This window comes from Python bivittatus, unplaced genomic scaffold, assembly GCF_059951505.1.
Source record: "Python bivittatus isolate LINGU-HERP-01145 unplaced genomic scaffold, Pbiv_v1 ctg000980_np1212, whole genome shotgun sequence".
Classification (NCBI taxonomy): domain Eukaryota; kingdom Metazoa; phylum Chordata; class Lepidosauria; order Squamata; family Pythonidae; genus Python; species Python bivittatus.
The window spans coordinates 39,784,084-39,807,809 of record NW_028277125.1 but is presented as its reverse complement, the minus strand read 5'-3'; the positions used below and the strand labels follow the sequence as shown (position 1 = coordinate 39,807,809).

The 23,726-nt window shown below is 37.9% G+C and overlaps 1 protein-coding gene across 6 annotated transcripts in view; it reads right to left on the bottom strand.

The window, feature by feature from the left end:
- Window positions 1-23,726, bottom strand: part of IGF2BP2 (insulin like growth factor 2 mRNA binding protein 2) — a 78,114-nt gene that overhangs the window by 31,571 nt on the left and 22,817 nt on the right. For 4 of the 6 annotated variants that reach the window (XM_088132419.1, XM_088132422.1, XM_015888048.3 and 1 more), the window contains 2 exons: window positions 5,863-5,911; window positions 2,205-2,256 (listed from right to left, as the gene is read on the bottom strand). In XM_088132419.1, the coding sequence (XP_087988545.1) occupies window positions 2,205-2,256; window positions 5,863-5,911 (101 nt within the window). Of the gene's footprint in view, window positions 1-2,204; window positions 2,257-5,862; window positions 5,912-23,059; window positions 23,112-23,726 lie in introns of all 6 variants that reach the window. The other 2 variants (XM_088132421.1, XM_088132420.1) reach the window with 2 other exon arrangements.

Genomic DNA, 23,726 nt, shown 5'->3' with positions numbered 1-23,726 from the left:
GGAACAGGGCAAATGTTAGCTTGGCCAACTTTTTAAAGCAAACTAGCCTAGTCTGCACATCTCAAATTAATAGGCAGATTTTTTTTTATTTTATTTTTTGCTGCCTTCAAGTCAGTGTTGATTCCTGTAACTGCCTGGACAAGTCCCTGCATTTTCTTGGCAAGATTTCAGAAGTGGTTTGCCATCACCTTCTTCCTAGGGCTGAAGGAAAGTATGACTGGCCCAAGGTCACTCAGTTGGCTTCATGCCTAAGGCGGGACTAGACCTCACGGTCTCCCGGTTTCTAGGGTGATGCTTTAACCACTACACCAAACTAGCTCTTAATAGGCTGCTTAGAAGATATCTAACCTTCAGGCTGTATATTTCTTCAACTTTAGAGATGCAATTCCTGGTTCAAGTTGCTTTAAAATATATTTATTACAGAAAGTTGCATAGAAGAATGTTTCATATAGGGGCAATTGAGTACAAAACTAGAATTTTCATGTGTGGATCTTTTTAAAAAACTGCAAATAAATGCTGAAACTGGATGAAATTTATTACTAAATTCATGCAAACCTGACAAAAATAGAATACATTATCAGTCTATTATCTTTCATTGAGTTCATGTGGCATGGTGAGCTGAATACAAATTGAATTAAGGTTTGGTATCTAACCATTCCATATTTTCATCTTCATAGAGTGGCATGCCACAATCTGTATCCAAGATGAAGTGAGTCCACCTGCACACAGCCTGAGAATCAGCTGGTTTCCATTGTTGTCATGGCCTAAATAATCCTCTGGACTAGTACATTTATCACAGTCACCTTCTGATTTAATGAGATAATTTCAGTAAGAAGCAACTTTGAGTATCTTGCTAGAGTACATCAACAGATGAAATATGCAGGGTCAAAATACGAAGTATTAGCAATGACTTCTGTAACAAGATACTATGTTCATTGGCCTAGCATTTGCTGAATAGCAAGAACAAAGCAATCTATAATAAGACAACTCATCTAATTTGACAACATTTTGAATTTTAAGAAATCATAGCAAGCAACGATCATGCTGAAAATCTCCATCCAGCCCAACTTACAGCCCCAAGAGAACTTTTTATATTTCAATAGAAAAAAAGCCAGTCTCAGAACAAGATGATGATGTCCATTCTCAACAGAAACAAGTAAATACAATTAGATATAACATATATGTTCACAAATGTAGGAGAAACTGAACTAGTTCCAATGGCTATGAACAAGCATATCATCTGTTCAAACAAACTCTTTTTTTTTCTTATAGTTACTGGAATCCATATTGAGACATCTCAACAGAATTAACAGGCTAGAAATCCCCTTCCATCCTCTAAGAAGCACACATATACTCACATGACCATTATTAATTGGTTTAGACATTAGAGAGCAAAAGTCAGAAATGTGAAAATAACTTGGCTACCTCAGTATGCATCCATCAGTCATCAAAACATCTTGAGTACATGGTCATTTATAAAAAGATTCCCATTTGATTCTTTACAGAGGGAATGTCAGAACTCTGTAAAGTGACCTAAAAATTGCTTAGCCCACAGTTTTGCTGCACAGGCTAACAGGATTTCTGGCTCCTTGAGAAGACAAAACAACGTATTTCAGAATAATATCAAATGACATGGTTCTTTTAGGATACATATAGCAGAAAACTTGGGGATAACCTACTATGAACCCACTGCTAATCAGATATTTTCAAGTATCCACACAGTAGCATCTATGTCTTCATTCATTATGATATTCAGAATTTCTCCTACTGTGATATATCATATCTGGAGTCACCCAAGACACTTGAATTAACTCATTTTTGAAGTTTACACAGTGTACTGAATCTCAATAACAAAATGAACCAAACCACAATTAAAACTAATGAAGTTTGTCTTGTTGCAGTCACACAGCAAATAAGTCTTTATGTGACCTGGTTAAAGATATATGAACCATACAGGAAGTGGCCCTTGATCTTCTTCCTTTCAGTGGTTATGCTGGGGTGAATAAGTAATCCAAGAGCTTCAAGACAATCTTTTTGTTAATGCTTAAGTATTTATGCCCCATTAAAAATGTTTTTGAATAGCACAAATTCAACAATAATCCTATGTATTATTATATTTAATACATAGAGGGATGTTTAATGTTAATAAAACACTTTAAATTATATGACAAAAAGAAACAGAAAGCAATAGGAAATGTGCTTACCTTGTTCCACATTCTCTACTGTCCCATGTTGAGCTAAAAGACCATCTAACACCTGAAAGACAAATCAGACATAGAATATAAATAACAAAAACCTGAAAACTTTTCATTCAAATTAAGTTACTAAAGCACAAATTAGTTGACTCAGCAAACAGGTAAAAGTAGAACACTCTCACTGTAATGATATAATAATCTCTCTTCAACTCACTCCAACTTAACTTTACTAGTAGTCAGAATGGAAAGCAATACTTGTTTAAGTTGGTTGAAATCAACTCTTGAATTAGACTTTTTTCAATGAAAGGAAAGGAACAGGATTTTGAGGAACCTGATAAAATGTTTTAGAATAATTTTTTTTAAGATATAATTTTCCAGACTTCTTTTCTGTTCCTCTGTTTGATATAATAGTAGTAGTAGTAGTAGTAGTAGTAGTAATAGTAATAGTAATAATAATAATAGACAACTTTACAGAAGAATGGTTCAAAAGGATTTTACAAATGGCTAGATCTATTCCCAGCATATATTGAAGAGAATTAAGTATCACTCATAGGCCAGGGGTACAAAAAAAAAGAAGAAGAAAGAAGTTTGGGGGTCAACATGTGGCTACCCTACAATGGGCAGAGCCAATGATTTGACCTCCTTCTCTGCTTTGGGGGAGTTGCAGTAGATTAAGGCACCTGTTTCACTCCATAAAACTCCTGAATCTTCTGCAAAAATGGGCCTTGCCCCCACCTAATTTTAGAGTACCAGTCTTTATCTTTCACACTAGTGCAGCCCCTGAGTTGACAGATATAATGCATCGCTATCCTAGGCTATGAAACCAATAAAATTTCTAGTCTTCCACAGAATCTAAGAATCAAAGCTAGGCTTTCCCTTAACCTAGTTCTCCAGATGTATTAGAGTTCAATTACTGTAAACTGAGTTATTGTCGGAGTCACAGTCCAATTTGTTAAGAGGACATCAAGTTGAGACAAGCTATTCTATATTATGAAGAGAGGAGACAGAAAATCTGCCAGTAGGTGTCAAGATATTGGTCCATTAAGCCCCAGCACATTTTCTACAACCACACTGAACAATGAATACTTTGGAGGAGGGGTATAAAACCCTACAGGAAACAATGCATCCACCAAGACAGCTCACATTTTCAGCTGACTGGGATGTTCCAAAGACTTAGCAAAGAAGCACACAACTTTCTGGTTTAAGTCAACCACACAGGTTATGCTGAAATTACTTCCTACCCCACAGACAAAGTTGGGTATGACCAGTCTTACTGGTGGCTTAGTGGCAACACATTTTACAACTGGGGCTCCTGGTGCATAAAATCAAACTTAATCATGGCATAGGAGATATTAAACAGTAATGGATACTAGCAAATATTAGAGACAATGTGACTCAATGAAGATGCATCCATAGTCACCTTGGGAAGACACTATTACAGATGCTTCGTTCTTCCCCAAAAGCCACAGACACAGATTGCCAGGCAACCCCCTTTCCCAGAATTAAACATTTAAGCTATCCTCTTCAGCCAATACCTGAAAGCAGAAATTCAATCACCTGATTTATAGCCAGCAAGTCATCTTCCTAGCACATTAGACTCTGTACAAAAGCAGCAGAACAGGCCTTCTACTGAGAAACATCATCATATTTGTGAGAATGACTAAGAAAAAACAAACACCCACATGTAGTCATCCCTGCAGCCACTTCTGTACCCAGAATGGAAAAATAGCCTAGTCTTTTGTATCAGGCACAACTGATACAAAAGGTTCCTTCCCCAAATGTTATATCAACCTGTATTCTGAATATATCTTTTTATCATTCTTGGGACTCTAAAGATATGGAAATTAATCATGTGGCCTCATCCTTTGGTTTAATTAAGTCTTTCCAGTATACAGTGGTACCTCAGGTCATGAACGCTTCTGTTCGCGACCAATTTGGGTCATGAACAGCTCCGTTCGCAAAATTTTGCTTCCGCTTGCGAACGCCGGATCGGGCGACGAACAGGATCCGTGGCCATTTTCCCTCCCGTGACACTGTGAGTGTAATCTGTGGCTTATTGTTTCATTAGTATTGTACAGTGGTACCTCGGTTCACGAACTTAATTCATTCCGCAACTCTGGTCACGTCGCGACCAATTCGGGCCATTTTCCCTCCCGTGACACGTGGTCGTGGCTTCCTGTAGGGAGGGGGACTCTCCCTCCAAGCAATAACTGCCTCCCCACCCACATTCCTGTCCTCCACGCCAGAAGTCGCGTCGAGCAAGGTTAGCGTTCTCTCTCTTCGTACTGTACTTTGTGTCATATTTTTGTGGTTTAAAAAAAAAAAACATATGGTTCAGAATGGATTAACCATAATTACATTGAACCCTATGGGAAAATTTGATTCGGGTCACAACCAAAATTGGTTGGCGACCAAATTTGGAGGGGTCAGAACGGATTAACCGTATTTACATTGAACCTTATGGGAAAATTTGATTCGGGTCGCGACCAATTCGGGTCGTGACCAGAGTTGCGGAACAAATTAAGTTCGTGAACCAAGGTATCACTGTACAATACTAATGAAACAATAAGCCACAGATTACACTCACAGTCTTTCTCTACAGATCCATTTTCCTAAAACTGAGGCCTTCCAGATACGTTAAGATTTCATTCTCAGGGCATGGCTGGCCAAGCATGATCCACTGCCAGTATCACCCCAGCCAACTTAAGAAAGTAGCCTTAGACCAAGACATCCAACCTGGTTAATCTATAAGCTGCTCTATGTTTCATAACTGTAAAGCACTTACAGACAGCTTTTTTAAAACCTGAAATATTAGTGACAAGATTCCTGTAACAAGTGGCTTTCTCTCCAATTAAATAATTGTTGCATCTAGTTCAGTGCTGCAGCTCTCTCGGATTTCAGAAAGAGTCTTTCACAGCTCAACCTAGAGATAACATGGATATAACCTGTGCCCTTTATATGCAAAGCATGTACTCTAACACTGAGCTACAACCCTTCTACTTGATGCATTAATGGAACCTGATGGATTTCAGACCTCATTGTGGATGAGATACATTTGGAAGTAGCATTCACCACATATAAATGGCAATTCTAAGTCACACTTTGCTAGCCTACTATATAAAACATAACTAAAATAGAACAATGGATTCAAACGTACAAAATCGCAGTACACAGTTTCATGCAATTTTAACTCTGACTGATGGAATTCTCACTCATTTAAAAAGTAGTAAAGGCCGCAGAGGTTGTACAGATCATTTGGCAAGGTGTGCTCACAACACCTATTTTGATATGCATATTAGTCCAGCATCATTTCATGCTTAGCTATAGGACACTAAATAGAGGCATGCACAGTGTTTCACATTTTAAATGGGCTATTTTGGCCTTACAGCAACAGTTCCAAAGCTGTTCTGACTTTACCAGAAGTTTCTGAAATCAGAATATTTCTGGTGCTAGACAGAACAGTCCATTTTAGCTTGAAAATTTCAAATTTGAAACTTTTTGCATACACTACTGGCATCAAGTCAATGCAAATTACAATACGCATTTCATCCTTTGTAGGCCTACTACAATACCCTGGATAATGTTATGGAGAAATAGTAAAAAAAAGTATTCTTATACACAATTTGGAGAAAACAGACAGCAGAAAATAATTAATCTGATCCCTTACCTCCCACTGTAAATGTGGAGGAATATTCCGGATTTGAATCTTCCTGCTTCTGTGAAGAAAAAGTCCACAAAGCAAGACCAGATTAGTATAGTACAACAGAAGATGGTTCGTCTAGTGTTACATAAAATACTAGCAACTCTATTACAAATGAATGCAATGAGCCAAACTAAGATAACACGGGAATACCTCATGCATTTGGTTCCTGCAAAGCACCTGTCACCTCTAGTTTTTTTATCACAACCAGACAAAAATAGAACTGGCCCAGAATGTAATTTCTGCATCTTTCTCCCTCTCCTTGATTAAGAAATATATGCAACATGCAATACATTTTGGAATTATAAGTAATCCATTCTTACCATGTAACGTAGATCAACATAAAAATATATAATCCAAGAAGCAAAATCAATACATTTTATTGACATTTAATAAAATGGGTTTTGCTCAGATGCACAGTCTAAAATGCAGGAGGCATTCATGTGTGACTGTACAGTATTTATTAACACCTTCTACAGACATATAGCATCGTACTACGCTACTCTTTGGCCGTATTAAAGTTTACGTTTCAAACATATCTACACATAATAAAGTCCCATTCAGTTCAGTAAAACATGTTTCCAGATAAATGCATGGTAGACTGCAGCTTTAATGATCCTGGCCCAAGCTGGATGAAAAAACAGAGATAAAATTCATTTTCCTTCATTAACAGCTGAATGTTATTTTAACCAAGAAGAAGCTGGGTAGATTATAATCTTTATTTACAAAAAAATGTGCTGCACTATGGAAATTACTCCAGAATATAACAGTAGATCTCAATTCTGAGCAATTTTAAATTACAGAGGATTTAAATCTGAATTGTCCATTTTGGTTTGCACTTAAATGAACCAGTAAGATAAACTGACAAGAAAGCTAAAACAAATCTCAGTTATCAGCAAAGTTTAAAAAAAGCCTGGACGCTACTTAATCTTTTTCTCAGGGAAGAGTAGTTACCTCACTCTTGCATTTCAGACGACATAGTTGCTATTCCCTGGAATTCTCTGGTTATTAAATTTTAAAAAGAAATATGTTGGGTTTTTCTTTTATATTCTGTAAACTATGAATAATTTTAATAGCTGATTTTAATTGCATTAATTTTCTTTCTGTTTCAGACTTTTTATTGTTGTAAGCTATCTTGAGTGTGGGAAAACCCCCCCAGAAATATGGATTATCAATCCAATGATAAATATTATGTAAGTGAAGCATGGGAGTTGTGATTCACAGGTGTGAGTCACTGCCCCTCAGTGGCGAAGGATATGTAGCAGGCAGAGGAGGAGACACAGTGGCACAATGTCCAGGGTGGGAATTGTTTCATCTTTGGTTTGCCTCTTCTGGTTTTCTGTGCAATGCTATCTTTTGCTCTGGCTCTATGTTAATGTGAGCTAACTCTATGACTCAATGATTTCAAGAACTCTTGAACAGGCAGCAAAAAACGATATTGTTTAAGTACAGAAACATTAAACCTCAGGAGGGTTTCGTGTATGACAAATTTCCTACAGAAGCGTGGGAAAATTGTATTTGCCTATGAACACTTCCATGTGGCAATACATAAATACTCAGATTTGGAAACTACATTTTGTAGTACATCCAGAAAAACAAAGACACAGTAATGTCTATCAAATAGATAGATAGATACATGGATGGAGGTGGTTAGGTTTAAGGCCACAGCTTCCTCCAAAATTCAATATACTGTGGTTTATCTGCAATTTAAAGCCCTTTTGTTGGAGTTACATCTAGTCAGGTTAATATGAAAGAGTGGCGGATGGAATATTACAAAGAAAAATCTCTCTCTCGCTTTCCCTCTCTCTCTTCATATATACCTATCATATTATTCCCTTTTGGAGCAAACAATATTATGCAAAGCTCAAAAAGAGAGAGAGAAGTAATGGGCAACAGAAATTAAAGATAGGCAATAAAATTATTAAAAAAAAGGGAAATCTAATTTACATTGACACAATTACTTATATCTAACCATAACTATGTATCTTTCCACAGCACCCTTGCCTCCTCTGACTTCATATGCAGCTTCATACGTTTTCTTTTGTTTCTTCCTGAGAATTTCATCAACTTCATCCAAACACAACTTGCTTGGTTTTCCCCTTCCTCTTGATCCATTCATTCATCCTTCATATATTTGTTTTGTGTTTGCTCCTTCTTTCTACCTGACCAAACTACTTCAATGTACTTTCACACTGGTCACTCACTTTTGCATTAAGTCCACATTCATTCAGCCCCCATGTATTTTTGATCCTGCCTTTCCTTGCTCAATCATACTCACTGCTTAAGTAGCCAATTCCCATTGCATTCACTTAGTTTTATGTTTATGCATATTAACTCTCACTCCCACCTAACAAGGTGAGCAGAAGTATGCTCTTATACACAGCTATTTCTGCTTATTTCAACATTATTGCTCACAACAAAATGTGTGTTACCTATTTTACTGCCAACATTTGCATGTCTTAAAATGTCTCAATTTTCCTATTTTGGGAAACGTTCTGCCAAGCTATACACATTCATCTTCTTATTCTAATTTTTCACCATATAGTATAACTCGCAATCATTTACTCCATTTTCCCTGTCAAACTACTTTGTTCTTTGAAACAGTAATTTTCAGATCCATGTTCCTCATTGCCTCATACAATCCATTTAATATTAACTTCAAATTAGGGTTCTCAGCCAACAGCACAGCATCACCTGCATACAAAATGCACATACACTGAAATCACTAATATACCTCTAACACCATCATAAGCATTCCTTACACATTAAAAAACCAAACAGATCTCACACTTCCTTGTCTTACTCTCTTGCTCAGTGTTGAACCATTCACTATGCATTCAATTTATTCTCACGCATGTTTTACTTCCAATATATGCTATTCTATTTGCATTCAACAACCAGTTTGCAACTATATATTCATGCAAAACATTCCATAATTCAAGCCTATTCACTTTATCATATACTATCTTTAAGTGAATAAACATGCAGTAAGCTTTTTTTCTCACATTCACTCATTTCCGAATGACCTTCTGAAAAGCAAAAATTTGGTCTGCGCATCGCTTACCCAATATAACTGTGCTTCACCACTTTTGGTCATTGTCACCTCATGTACCTTTTCAATCAGATTTCTGCCAAACACTTTCTCAGAAATGCTTAACTAATCTCCCTTTTTGCATTCACCCATTATCTTTCCCTTTCTATAAGGGAAAAATAATGGCATTTTTCCAACTGTCAGGCCATAACCCATGCCATGATAACAGCTCAGCAAAACTGGTTAACTCCTGGTTCATTCTTCAATAGGAATCTTTCTCTCTTCTAGAGAGCTATGGGAAAGTAGATTTCCAGTCCAATGAAATCTCATTTTTAGAACGGTCATATTTCTTATTTGCACTTATCTTTTTGGGTTGTTTGTAAAATCACAGTTCTACTTATCACATATGGGCTGTTGCCTGTGTTCTGGTGTCATTCACTATTGTTAATTTTCTGAATTTTTATACTTACACTCCTACTTTATTTTCATGTGTAGGCTTCAATGAACTATATTTCAGTCATTGATCCATTTCTGCAAGCCAGTTAACTGGTGATAAGAATCTAGCCAGCTGACTGGTGGTGAACAAAGGGAGGTTACAGTGGACCACGTGGTGGACCTCTTGGAGCCACAATTTGAGAATCATTGCCGTATGACCACTTTCTATTAATTCAGGGAATTAATTTATTTTCTAATATTTTTTCATACAAAACATGTACCTTCTCTTCCAACACTTGTTTCATTTTCACTCTTATTTCAAGATCCACTCTTGACATTACCAAAAAGTGACCAGCCTTACTCAGTTTTTATCACCTTTGCATTCTTCACTAATTCTCTTAATCTTTCATCATAAGCAATCAAATCAATCATGCTTTTAGTTTTGCCATGTGTAAGCATGAATAGACATGCTTAAACCACATACTGTGATGGAATGGAATTATGAAGGCCACACTCAGGGAGGGAAACATCCTCTTTCGTCTCCTGAGGGGCGAGGAAGAGATAAGAGGATGAGGCTGGCACCTCCCTGAGAAATTCACTCTGTTTTCACTGGCTGACTGTGGGAACTAAGTTTCAGTCTGGGAAGATTCTTGCTAGAGATCGTAGCTAATAAACATTGCTGAACTGAATCTGCATGGTCTCCTGGAGTTCCTTGGGCTAGGCCTGACACATACTGAAACAAACAGATCTTTTCCTAAGCAGATACTCACCAAATAGTCACAATGCTGATTCATTCTTAGGTCTCTGAATGGTTGAATCACTTTTTAAGTACTTCTTTGTTTCATTCCCATCCATCCATTCATATCACCCACATACGTTTTCTCCCAGAACACATTCATTCAGAATGCTGCAGTTTTCCCCAAACTCATCCCTGAATCTTTCATTTTCATCATTTACTGAAGCATAATACATCATTCTTATTAACCTATGAACTTTCATACACACCCACAATTTAGATGACAGCAATTCATACTCTGACATACATTTTAGACCTTTAATTTGTAATAAAACCTTCACTGTCACTTCCATACATGTATTCACTTCCATACATGTATTCAAATATATCCAAACAGGAAATGTCACACACACTAATTTGCATATGATAAAACAACACATAGTAGGCCTTGGGTTACCACCACACACAGAAGCAGCAATGTATGATTTATGTACCTTAGCTCAAGCTTCTAAGGCTTTGTCACTCAAGGAACTTCTCTCTTATTAGTACTTCAGATATTTTCATTTTCATAAGAAGCTTCTTTGTGAAAGCTTCTATTAGTGTTTTCCCTTATGCACTTCAGCAGAGGACTCACTTGCATGAGCCAAAACAGAGGCAAAGTGGGACAAGCATCTGAGGGGAGCATTCTGCAAAACTCACTGTCCCACTCATGCTGGCAAGTGGAGGAATGAAAGATTTCACCCTGCAAATCATGGCTAAATATGGCATAAGAGAGATTGCCTGCACCCTACATATATAAGTGTATTCTCTCTAGAGTTAGTACAGCAGCACCATGTGATATCATAATTAATTACTATTTACTGCTCTTATGAGTCTACCAGAAAATACCTGGAAAATTAACTTCTACAGCCCAATCTAATATCTCACAATTGTATTCCCCCCTACAACTCAGTTGAAGTAGCAATAGACTCAAGGAAAATCAAAACATTCTTCTCCCACAACTTATATTAAGAATAAAATAAGTACAGCCTGTAAAGATTCCATTTTCATTTTCTCAGAAATCATCCAAATGGAAAATGAATTGGTACAAAAATGGAAATATTAAGCAATTATAAGATTTTTATCTAGCTAAGACTTGTAGAAGCCTAGATTTTTTGTTAACAATGATGTGTTTTAACCACCAAACTCTGCAAAACAAAACAAAAATAAATCCACAGTGAGTTCTTAAAAACTGAATTTGAATTCTGACATGGATTTCTATAATGGCAGTAATTGTAATTTCTTAATTTTTGTACTGTGCCAACAGACTTAAAGGCTAAAAGAACAGCAGTACAAGAACAGATCATATGTCCATCTGTCCAGCATTCTGCTCCAGTGCTCAACCAGAAGGCAATGGGAAGCTCAGACAAGCAAGACATAAATATAATCACTGTGTCCCTCTCATCTATTCCAGAAGCTAATGTTCAGAAAACCACTGTCCCCAATATTGAATGTAGCATATATCTATCATAATTAGAACCCATTAATAGTCTTTTCCTTCATGAATTGTCTCATCGGGCTTTTAAACCAATTTATGTTGGCCGGTACTACATCTTGCGATAGTGAATTCCATGGTATAAATAAGTGCTGGATTGAGTATTTCATTTACCTGTTCTGAATCTTCCACCCTCCAGCTTTGTTGGTTGGCCCGTAATTCTATACTTATGAGAGACTGAGTTTTTCCACTAACTTTCCAACGCAATAATTTTATAAATTTCTATCATATTTCGTATACTTGTCTTTCTTCTAAGTTAAAGAGTCCCAAGCACTGTATTTTTTCCTTATAAGGGAGCTCATCTTGTTCTTTTTGTTTGACCTTTTATTTCTCCAGTGTTACCAGGGATGATTATGATGATGATGATGACTGATAATTCCCATGTTGTTTCCAACATGTTCAATATTCTCAGTAGATGTTTAGCTAATTCCTCATATTTCCAATAGAAATCAATTAAAATCTATCAGGAATACCTCATATATTGGCAAGAAACATTGGACAGAAGCATTAGTAGTAGTAGTAGTAGTAGTAGTAGTAGTAGTATTCACACAATATGCGATTGAGTTCCTTGTCATTATGTGTTTTATTTATTTTGAAAAGAATTTGTTGTATTGTTTTTCTTGCAGAGAAGTAGGCATCCCTGAAAATGTTAAACAAACATATAACACTTGTTCTGTTTAGGTGAACATGAGGAAAATTTGTCAAAAACTCCCATCAGATACTTCCCTTATGTTGCTTCTTTTTCAAAGCTACTTGTACTGATTTGTTGCCAATTCTATGCGTTGTTAACTGCCAGGACCAAAACTAACATTATGTTCAAGTCATATCAATATGACAGTGCCAACACAAATTGTGCAGGCAAAGTACTAGTATAATTATAATGCAATGTCAGCCAAGGACATTTACCTGCTACAGTGGAGAGATTCAATGGGACTCTGAATAGCCTGGCTTAGTACTGATTTAAAGAGATGAGTAAGTAATGAAGATGAAAGGAAGTTTAATGCCATAAGATCAACCACCCTCTAAACCCAGCCATCCTTAAAATCAACTGTCCTCAGCTTTATGTCCTATGTATTGGATTACAACTCCCAAAATCTTCCAGGCAGCACTACCATTGGTCATTGTGGCTGGATGGTTCAACTCTTCTAAAGAACATCAAATGGAGGAGGCTGCTCCAAATCAATTTAGGGTTGTGGCACCATTCATTCCATCATTTATATACTCTGCTTATTATGCTTCATAAGTTAGACTGACTCACAGCAGAGGAAGCACAACACCAATATCAAAGTGCAATCATGAGTTCACAGGCATCACCAAGGAGACACTGCCAAGCTTTTAGCAAGGCAAAAACCCTGAAAGCCTCTGTTTTAGTGATAGATCAATAAACTGCTCAAATTCCCACCATCAGTTAGCAGCAAATCTGGAAAATAAATGAGGACAGTTTATCACTACTCTAAACCACCCACTGCTCCAAACCATCACCAAATTAACATATTCTCTCCTTTCTAATACCTAAAAGAGAAGTTGTCTAGTATATCAGGGAGCAGTGTTTAGCCCAGATGTCTTCCAGATATAAGAGACAGTACATGTTGTATAATAAACCCATAAACAACTCCATTCACAATGCGACATTAACTGAACACCCCCCTTTCCCCTAGGATCCAAGTTTGAGGAAGAAAAAAAAATACACTGCAGCAGAACTAGAGATGCAGGAGGCTCTAGCTCAGTCTGCAACCACTGCCATCAGGAGAAAAAAAAATGAGGATATTTATAAAAATGCATTTCCTTGTAGCAATATTCAGAGCTTGTGAAATTAGCTAGAGCTTATTAGAACATACAAGATCTGAATGACAAATTCCTGGCATTTTCTAAAGCAGAATGTGTGCACTTGTTAAGTTAAATTTAAGACTGTGATCTGAGAAACAGAGAGGTTTTACTTTCCTTGTTTAGCATGCTTGTTCAGGAACTAGTGCTCCTTGACAATTTTCAAAAGAGTAGCTATCTTGGTCTATTGTAACTCTATAAAAGTTAATTGATTTATTATGACATAAATTTTCATGGGCTAGAAATTATTTTAATTGGCAGATAGATGTGATCAATTTCCACTTCATTTGGCTGTATTTTGTGCCATCTATTATAATGATTTTCAGCAGAGTAGTTGTGTTAGTTTCCAAGGACAAGGAGAACCAGATTTACAGATCCAGATTACTAGTGAGTACATGTCTAGTTCAGACATGCAAACACATAAACACATATGTGCACAGTTATGCGTAAGCCTGAATGCTTATAATTTAATCTGCACCTCCAGTACTATCCAGGGAATACAGATCTGAGCTCTAGTTTTGCCCAATTCACAATGACCTCAAAGAGGGAATGCCAAACTGGAAAGAGAGGAATATTGTACTCAGTTCTCTTGGAAACTGATTAGATATGCATCTCAGGAGAAAGTGAAGAGGAGTTCAAGAGTAGTAGGACATCAAGTCTGAAAGCCAAATCTAAACAGGCCTGTCAGTGTGGCCACCTGTTCAGTAAGATCTATGTTTCAAAGAAAAGCTAAAAGAAAAATGCTAATAAAATGGTATTTCTGTTTAGATCCAAATTAAACATTACTCATGAGATCATTGACTGGGTTTCATATATATTTGAATGTGCAAATATTATTTGTAGGAATGTTGTTATATTGTATTTTAATTAATATTTATTCTTTTACTGTAAATCGCCCAGAGTCACTTCCAGTGAGATGGGTAGTGACGAATGTGAAATATAAATAAATATAAATAAATAAATAAATTTCTTCTTAGAAAAACAAACCAATCTGAAATGTGATCACAGCACCGGGACAGGGATGCAAATTTGTTCACAATGGTGGAAGAGGGAGATTTCATCTTTTTGCAAATCAAAACTGCCATCCTGGCTACCCACAGAGCAACCAACAACTAGAGAGATAATTGCTTTGGAGAAATTGCATGCAACTGAGGTTGGGGGTGGGAGGTTGTTTAAACCCTTCCACTCTGCCCAGCAAATTTTCAAAGGTCCCACACGGCTTTTCAACCTCAGTTGCATTTTTGTTTTGTTTTTTAAATCAGATCTTCTACATAGCGTGCAATTTACAATACTTCCAAAGGGAAGCACTACCAATCAAAAGACTTTACCCAGCTATTCTGTCTGTAACATGATTCTTCTTTGTAGAATTTAAAAAAAAATGGGGAAACTTCAGAGAGTAGTATATGAAAGGCAATGAAGATTCCATGAATGAGGCAAGCTGATTGTATAACAAAAGCAAAACCTTTAGTAATGTTTGCTGTGGCACAGAGGACGCTTAGGTAGTTGGGATCCAAAACCATTTTGTGGCTGGCCACAAGAGGGCATACAGCCCATTGGTTCAGGACTAGGACAGATGGCATTAGCTACTTCAAATGCTGTTTTTACTACAAACAACATTTGTCTTGAATCTATACATTTGGTATTGATCATTAGACTGAATTTTGCGCCATGGCCTCAACTGGCAAAAATTCTTGGTTTACTGCTAATATTCAAGAGCAATGTATACTGAAACTGACTGTAGATCATGTTACTTTATGAATGAACACAAGCAAGTTCTGGAGTGATAGGGATTAGTGGGCAAGGCAGGAAGGAAAAGGAAATATGCAGGACCCATTTGCATGGACTGTAATTGTCAATGATTATGAAACACAACTCTAAAGCACCACTTAAGAATGAGTTTGAATTAAGCAAGTTAGAATAAACTAGCATATTTACATCACAGGTTCTTATTAGCTCTAGTAGCTACAGCCAATCTTTCTATTCAAAGGTGTTATATCTGATAATATCTAAGTGTTATGAACACTTTCTCTAAGTTCATGACTGTGAAAAGACAGGCTCCTCAACTCTCTAAAATCGCACTTTCCAGTAATAGCATGCTGTCCAGTAATACTGTACTCTACAGTAATCCAATAAAGGAAAATGAACTGTAGAATATACCTTTGGATATTTTATTTCAGTTCCACCTAATCTTATACATAGCCAGCTCCTTGAAAATCATTGTTGGTATGATTTTTTTTTTCTTTTGTGTAGAAGTTTATAGATAATGGAAAACATGGGGAGCAAATAACGCAAGTGTTTTTATTTTATCATAAGCATACAAGGTAGCCTAGATGGAGAGGAGGTCAGGCTACATTTTGCGTAAGAAATTACACTCCTGGATTTTTCTCTTCTATATAACTCTCAAAGATAAAAAGACTTATCTCATTTTTTGCGCCTGAACACCAAAAAGTACTTGTGTTAAAACCATACCTTTCTCCCATATCCTATTTTAAGGCTATATTCATGTAAGCAAAACATGAGTTATAAAACAGCCCTAGCTCCATACATAAGCATGGACAAGGCTGTTCAAGAAAGGGGAGTGTGGCAATTTAAAGACTGGAAGGCTTGATCAAAACAACATCTGTACTAAGATAGAAACAGGTCCTTTTTGTTTCATTTTAATGAACTTGCCTATTATATAAACTGTGTTATCCTTGGAATCAATTTGCCTCATCTTTCTATTTAAAAAATTGGCTCAATTAAAAAAAAAGCATTTTTTTCATGTCAATGCAAAATGCTCTATATTAGAGGACAAATGTAATTTCAGATAATTCTATGGGGATATCTTATTTAGTTTGATATTGTGTTGGAGATAATGTTTAACAATTACTTAGCTCCCCTGAAGGCTTTTAGTAACAGGAAAGCTGGATATAAATACTTTAAATAAAAATGAACTGGCTGAATTTGTTTCCACAGTTATTTATTTATTGGGTTTTTAGACCACCACAATCATGGGACTCACAGCAGTTCAAAAATAAATAAAATAAAATAAAATAAAATAAAATAAAATAAAATAAAATAAAATAAAATAAAATGTCTAAGGTACAGTTATATAATAGTAATTACAAATCAGAAAAACATCCCTTATTTTAATGCCAGTTATTCTTATCTTAATTTTAAAAACCCATTTGTATCAGATGGGTTGAAGGAGAAAGTCTTGAAGATACCTCTATGCAAAGTCATAAAGGGCTTTATAGGTTAAAACTAAAGCTTTAAATTGCACCTGGAAACATAGTGGCAGCCGATACAGGGCCTGCAACACAGATCTAGCATCAGTTAGCATACAAGCCACTGCATTTTGCACCAACTGCAGTTTCTAAGTTGTGTGCAGGCAGCCTCCTGTAGAGTATTAATCCAACCAGGTGCTGATGATAGCATGAGTTACTGTTACAAGATCCTCCCCTGCAAATATATATATATAAATGAAACCAATGAATTGGTATATGCTACAGCTGCTGTAATCCTGGAGATGCTTGGCTACACGACCAAGAACAGCAGCAGTACATATCTCCCCTGGAAAATGAGGTTGGAGGCTAAGATCAAGGCAACTCAGAGAGAAGTTAGTCAGCTGGTGGAACTACAGAAGCGTGTGAAGAAGGATAAGATCCGGCTACTGAAAAAATACATGGGCCTGACTCCATCTGAAGCCCTAGAAACTGCTAAACAAAGGCTCACAGTACTGGCTGCCAGATAAGGAGATATACTAAAGAAGCAGAGGCCAAGAAGATAAATATCCTGTTCTCCAAAGAACCATCCAAGGTGTACTCCCAACTGCAGTGCAACAACACTGTAACAGCAGAGCTACCAACACCAGAAACCGAACAGTACTGGAAGAACATATGGTAGAAAGAGAAGACACATAACACCAATACAAAGTGGCTGCAGGACCTGAAAGCAGACCACAGCAATCTCCCAGAACAGGAACCAGTCACCATCACAGTAGCAGACATCCAACAGTGGGTCAAGAACATGAACAGCTGGACAGCGCCTGGCCTGGACATGATCCACACCTACTAGCTAAAGAAACTAACAGCAGAACATGAACGACTAGTAGCACAGATGAACCAGCTGCTAGCAGCAGGCTCCCACCCAGACTAGCTAACACAAGGAAGGACAATGCTGATCATGAAAGACCCCCACAAGGGAACAGCACCATCCAACTACCGGCCAATAACTTGCCTTCCCACAACATGGAAAGTCCTATCAGGCATCATAGCCGCCGAGCTACAGAACCATATGGGCTGGTACATGAGCACAGCTCAGAAGGGCATTGGGAACAACACCAGAGGCTCAAAACACCAGTTGCTCATAGACCGAGCAGTCACCTGAGACTCAAGGTCTAGGCAGACCAATCTGAGCAGAGCCTGGATTGACTACAGGAAAGTCTATGACTCAATGCCATACACATGGCTCTGTGAATGCCTGGCGCTATACAAAGTCAACAGGACACTAAGGGCCTTCCTCAAGAATTCAGTGGGACTGTGGAAGACAACACTGGAAGTCAACTCAAGAAAGCTCACACAAATGGCCATCAAGTGTGGCATATAGCAAGGTGATGCACTGTCCCCACTGCTGTTCTGCATAGGCTTAAACCCCCTCAGCCAGATAAATCACAAGGACTGTATATGGGTACAAGTTCAAGAGTGGAATCACCATCAGGCACCTCCTCTACATGGATGACATCAAGCTGTATGCTAATAGTGAATGAGACATCAACTCACTGATCCACCTGACAAGGATCTACAGTGAGGACATTGGGATGTCATTCTGACTGGAGAAATGTGGCCAAATGGTAGTAAAGAGAGGGAAGGTAGTTAAGAATGATGTGGTGGAACTACTAGTGGGGCACATAGCAGATACAGAGACCAGCTACAAGTACCTTGGTATCCCACAGTCACATGGCAACCATGATGAGAAGGCAAGGAAGACAGCAACATCCAAATACCACCAAAGGTTAAGACAGGTCCTGAAGAGCCAGCTCAATGGGAAGAACAAGATCCATGCCATCAACACGTACACCCTGCCATTCATCAGATACCCTGCCAGTATAGTGAGCTGGCCAAAAGAGGACATGGAGGCTGCTGATGTGAATGCCCAGAAGCTCCTCACAATGTATGGAGGTTTCCACCCCAAGTCCAACACCCAGAGATTGTACACCAGCTGGAAAGAGGGTGGGCAGGGTCTGGTGAGTGTCAAAGCCACTGTCCTGCATGAAACCCAGAGCATCGAGGAATATATCAGTAAGACAGAACCCAAAGATGAGCTGCTGAGAGAATGCCTGAGGCGGCAGCAGACATGGGAGGAAGTTCAAGTGGAGGAAGTGCCATGGCAAGACAAGCCCCTGCATGGGATGTACCATCGACAGATAGCTCAGGTGGCTGACATTGGGAAATCCTACCAATGTCTGGAAAGGGCTGGATTAAGAGACAGCACTGAGGCACTGATCATAGCAGCACAAGAACAGGCACTAAGCACCAGATCCATAGAAGCAGAGGTCTACCACACTAGACAGGACCCAAGGTGCAGACTGTACAAAGAGGCCTCAGAGATGGTCCAACACATAGTGGCAGGGTGTAAAATGCAGGCAGGAACAGCATATACTGAACCAAGTAGCTGGCATTGTATACAGGAACATCTGCACAGTGTATGGGCTAAACCCTCTCAAGCCCAGATGGGAGATTCCACAGAAGGTCGTGGAAAATAACAGGGCTAAGATCCTGTGGGACTTCCAGATCCAGACAGACAGGCAGATACTGGTCAATCAACCAGACATCGCGGTAGTAGACAGACCAGAAGACAGTGGTGGTGATAGATGTAGCAATGCCAAGTGACAGCAACATCAGGAAGAAGGAGTATGAGAAGCTGGAGAAGTACCAGGGCCTGAAGGAAGAACGAGAGAGGATGTGGAAAGTAAAAGCTAAAGTGGTCCCAGTGGTGGTAGGAACACTTGGGGCTGTGACTCCTAAACTGGGAGAGTGGCTCCAACAGGTCCCAGGAACAACATCAGAGCTCTCTGTCCAGAAGAGTGCAGTGCTAGGAACAGCTAAGATACTGCGCAGAACCCTCAAACTCCCAGACCTCTGGTAGAGGACCTGAGATTAAGGAAGACACATACCACCCATAGGGTGAGAGGGTAATTTTATTTATATATATATAATTGATAGAGAGAGAGAGAGAGAGAGAGAGAGAGAGACCATGCGAGCACCTAGGTCTGTATATGTTCACTCATGTCTAACTGAACCATGGTTTAGTCAATCAATCATTTTTTTTAGTTTGCATAACATGGTGAAAATAAATTCACTATATGTGCTGGGTTAGTACAAAGCAGTTAGTTAAAATATCATTAGCAGTCCAGTGTGTGTCATGCGAACAAAGCCATGTTCTTCACTAGCACAAATTTCTTCATTGATTATACCCCATGCAATTATTTATTAACAGACATGCTTCTTAAAAGAGTTCACTCAGACTAGCAATTTAATACTGCTTTTCTGAGGAAGTAATTTTCCTACTACAGTTTAATTGTTGATTAGCAGTGTTTTTGGAATATCTGAAGGACAACTCAGGAGAATGGTCGAGCTATTTTCATTTTTCTGAGAAAAGAAACCGGAAAATAAATAAATCTTTTAAAAAAACATTTTTTCTTCAAACTCCAAAGATAGGTAAAGAGTAAGAGTTGTGTTGTAAATCTTACTGAAACAAATATACAAGCTCTACAAAAGTCAAGTGTTTTCCTGCGGAAATTAATGTGGTTAACAGACTTCAGTAGTTAATTTGAGTAGGCAGGCATACATGCATTAACAAACAGAAATAAATATCCTTTTTTGTTTCAGTTTCTTTCCTTCTGGAGGACTCTTCAAAGAAAACAATACAAAACAAATTTAAAAGCTGATGCTAAACACTTCTTATGTCTAGCACTGTGATATAAATGTAGTATCAGGTCTTTGGCTCTTTGCTTCAGAATGAGTCATTTAAGAGAGAAGATAATGGCAACTGTAATTTACCATTTATATCTAGGATACATGGGTCTTCACAAATAATATCTCACACTGAAGCAATAAATAAAGAAATTAGCAATGCCTCTTCACTATTAGCCTTTTCTTTTTTCCCAAGGAATATTTAATCCAGATTATTTACTATAGAAGAAGCCCAGAAATTACAGATCTCTGTGCACAAAGAGTGCATGTTTTGAATGCATCAGCTGGGCAATTTAGTTTCTTGCCTTCTTCAAAAGTCAGTGAGTGAGAAGCTTGAAGGCTACCAGGTACAGTACTTCAGCTGATAACAAAGGAGCCAATATCTAGTCCTCAGTGTGTATCTTCTGATGACACAAATTCCTACTATCCTTACAGTCACCACTCTAGCCACATGGCCGGTCCACAGCATTGACAAGAAATACAGCCCAATCCAAAAGTATTCCCACTCCAGATTAGACTAGACAGTTAAAAGTATGGTCTCGCTTTTGTTTTGTACAGCTTCACCTGTTTCCAAGTTACAGGGATATCGTAATGCTCAGTTAACTAATTTTAATTCAGTTTAATGGCAAGAAAGCTCCTTGAAATTCCTGCAGTTTCCCAAACTACCAAAACTTTTGTTCTACTCTGTGCTGATTTCATCCCCAAAGCTACTGACTGTTGTGTTTGTTTTGAAGTCTACACAGTAATTGCCCTGGAGTTTGGGTACCCAGTACTTGTTTCTTTCTCTCAATCACAGGATTCAATAGGCTCACATATCATGCTAAGTCATGGTCTGCTTAACAGTGATTTAATGAATAAGCTACAATAATTGAGTTCACACACTGTATGAAGTCATAAACTAGAGTTTACAAGTAACAATGACTGGGCTCCCATAAACAACCACATTAGGACTTAGTGTGATATATGAATCAATCTCTGCCACTCAGCTCTAGAATCAATTTGAAGTTTATCTACCTTCAATCTCTTCTTTAAAAATGTTACATTATTGTTGTGAGAAATTTAGACATTCTCATTTGCTATAAAAAATGGCAACTCCAGTTCTAACATCTGTGATAGAAGAAAGTCAGTGTGGTGTAGTGGTTAAGGTATTGGACTAGGAGTAGAGTGTGTCAGATTCAAGTGTATCCACTGAAACTCATTGGGGAACTGGGGCCAGGCACTCTCTCTCAACTTCACAGAATTGTTGTTGGGGGTGGGTGGGAAGAGAGGGTTTGGATTGGGTAAAGGTTGGTCCAGATGATCTCCAATATACCTCCTGAACCTTACATTCTATGATTCTATGTATGCCCCACTGAGTACCTGGATAAAAGACAGGATATAAATTTGACAAATAAAATAAGTATCTCATCCAATTAAAGGCTTGTAACTCTACATATACATTCTTCAAGTCCACTTTGGCTGTACTGAAACAAAATACATATTTGAATTTAGTGTCAATCATATTTTAGTGTATACTCAGCCCATGTTTTATCTTATGGTTCAATATGTCATGCAAACCCAGAAAATTGGGTTAATCGAAGTTAAGTTGATAAAGACACGCCATAAGCTCTGAAGGGATGGTTTCAGGTAATGGGTTGTATCTCTCTGCAGAGCAACACATGGCTGCTATGCCTAAGCCTGCTTGTTAGCAGTGAAAGGAGGAGGAGTTTGACATCATAACAGGACTTGCTGTCCAGCTGCACGGAAATGCTATTGAGAAAAAGAACCAACTTTTAACTCATAATCTGTAGAAGCAGACAACGCACAGTGGAAGCATTCACAAACAAACAGGACCAAAGGGCAAAAGGAGGAACTGGGTATGAACAAACTACACAAATCAGTGATTCTAGTTTTACCTTCATTGGGCCAGTAGGCTGAAATCAATATCCCTGGTAAATACCCAATAACTAGGTACTTGTCAGCTTCTACATTTTCCATGTTGTATCTGATAGATACAGTATCAGTAAGGCATCTAACATTTCTATTATGTTATTTATTTATAAGTTTCATTTTGCCTGCATTTTTCACCACAGAAAGAGCTTTCTCATTCATCCATATGAATCCCCTCCCCCCCCATCCTTTTTACAGATTGCTCTATATATCAGAATTAGAAAATAACATTAAAAAGTATAAACAAATTCTTCTGCATGCCTCAGCTCTCTTGGGTATTCATGCTCTTCTTCTTGAGCTGGCCAAATCTGTATATAGAGATTCAAAATCAAAGCTGTGTAGCTAAACCACTCCTGACCTATGTTAGTCCATGGTCTTGGACTTGATCAAATGGTGAATCAGAACCTTTGCCAAATGCTAAATAATGATTTGAGCCTGGCCTCCCAACTTCACCATCTGATCCATTTTACCACAAAGATTAGGTTTCAAAAGAAATGTACTTCTGATTTCATTGGAACTAGGAATTTGGCACTGGCAGGTTAAGAGAAGAAGTAGATTATAAATCTTAAAGTAGCAACCAGAATTGGAACAAATGGAAGAACAATTATAGTATAATTGCAGCTAGAACATCAAGAGTTCATTTCCACAGCTATTAAATTAAAACAAGAACTAATGTAGAACTAATTTCTTTACTACAGAAAATAAATTGTAGGGATGCTTACTTTCAAGTTCCTGAAGTGAGTGCTTCCTTCAGAGGAATGGTAAGAGGAATAGCTGCAAAACAATGTAGTTAGATAAGAGGTTGTACTTGGATCAGGGAGACCTACGTTCAAGTTCCATAAGACTATGCAACTTTGGGTCAGTCATTCTCTCTCAGGCTAACCCAATGTACCTCACAGGGTTTTGCTGTGGGGACAAAGTTAAGGGCAGCTCCTCTATAAGTTCCCTTGAACTCTCAGGGAAAAAGGTAAAATATAAAAGCAATAGCACTAGTAACATAATACATTTAAGAGAACTGTGGTTAAATTAACCATAGGTATCTGTGTGGTGAAAACACAGTCCAGAGTTAGTTGGTGGCTATTCTTCTACTTTCCTCTTTATCTATAATCCCTTATCAACTACAATCTTACCAGGCTTGCACATTGTGTTAAGCCATGGTTACTCATGTACAGTTTATGGTATAAATCATAACTCATGGTTTAAAAAGTGATGATCCTGAATGAAACTACATTATAGCTTAGTGCAGCCCAATCTATCTCTCTCCAAGTCCTTGCAATTGAATGTCATACATTCATTACACTGTGGAGTCTTCGGTGCTCTCTGAGCTTGGCTGTTTACTTGTAGACGTTTCATTACCCGACGACAAAGATGTCTCCTGGTTGGGTAATG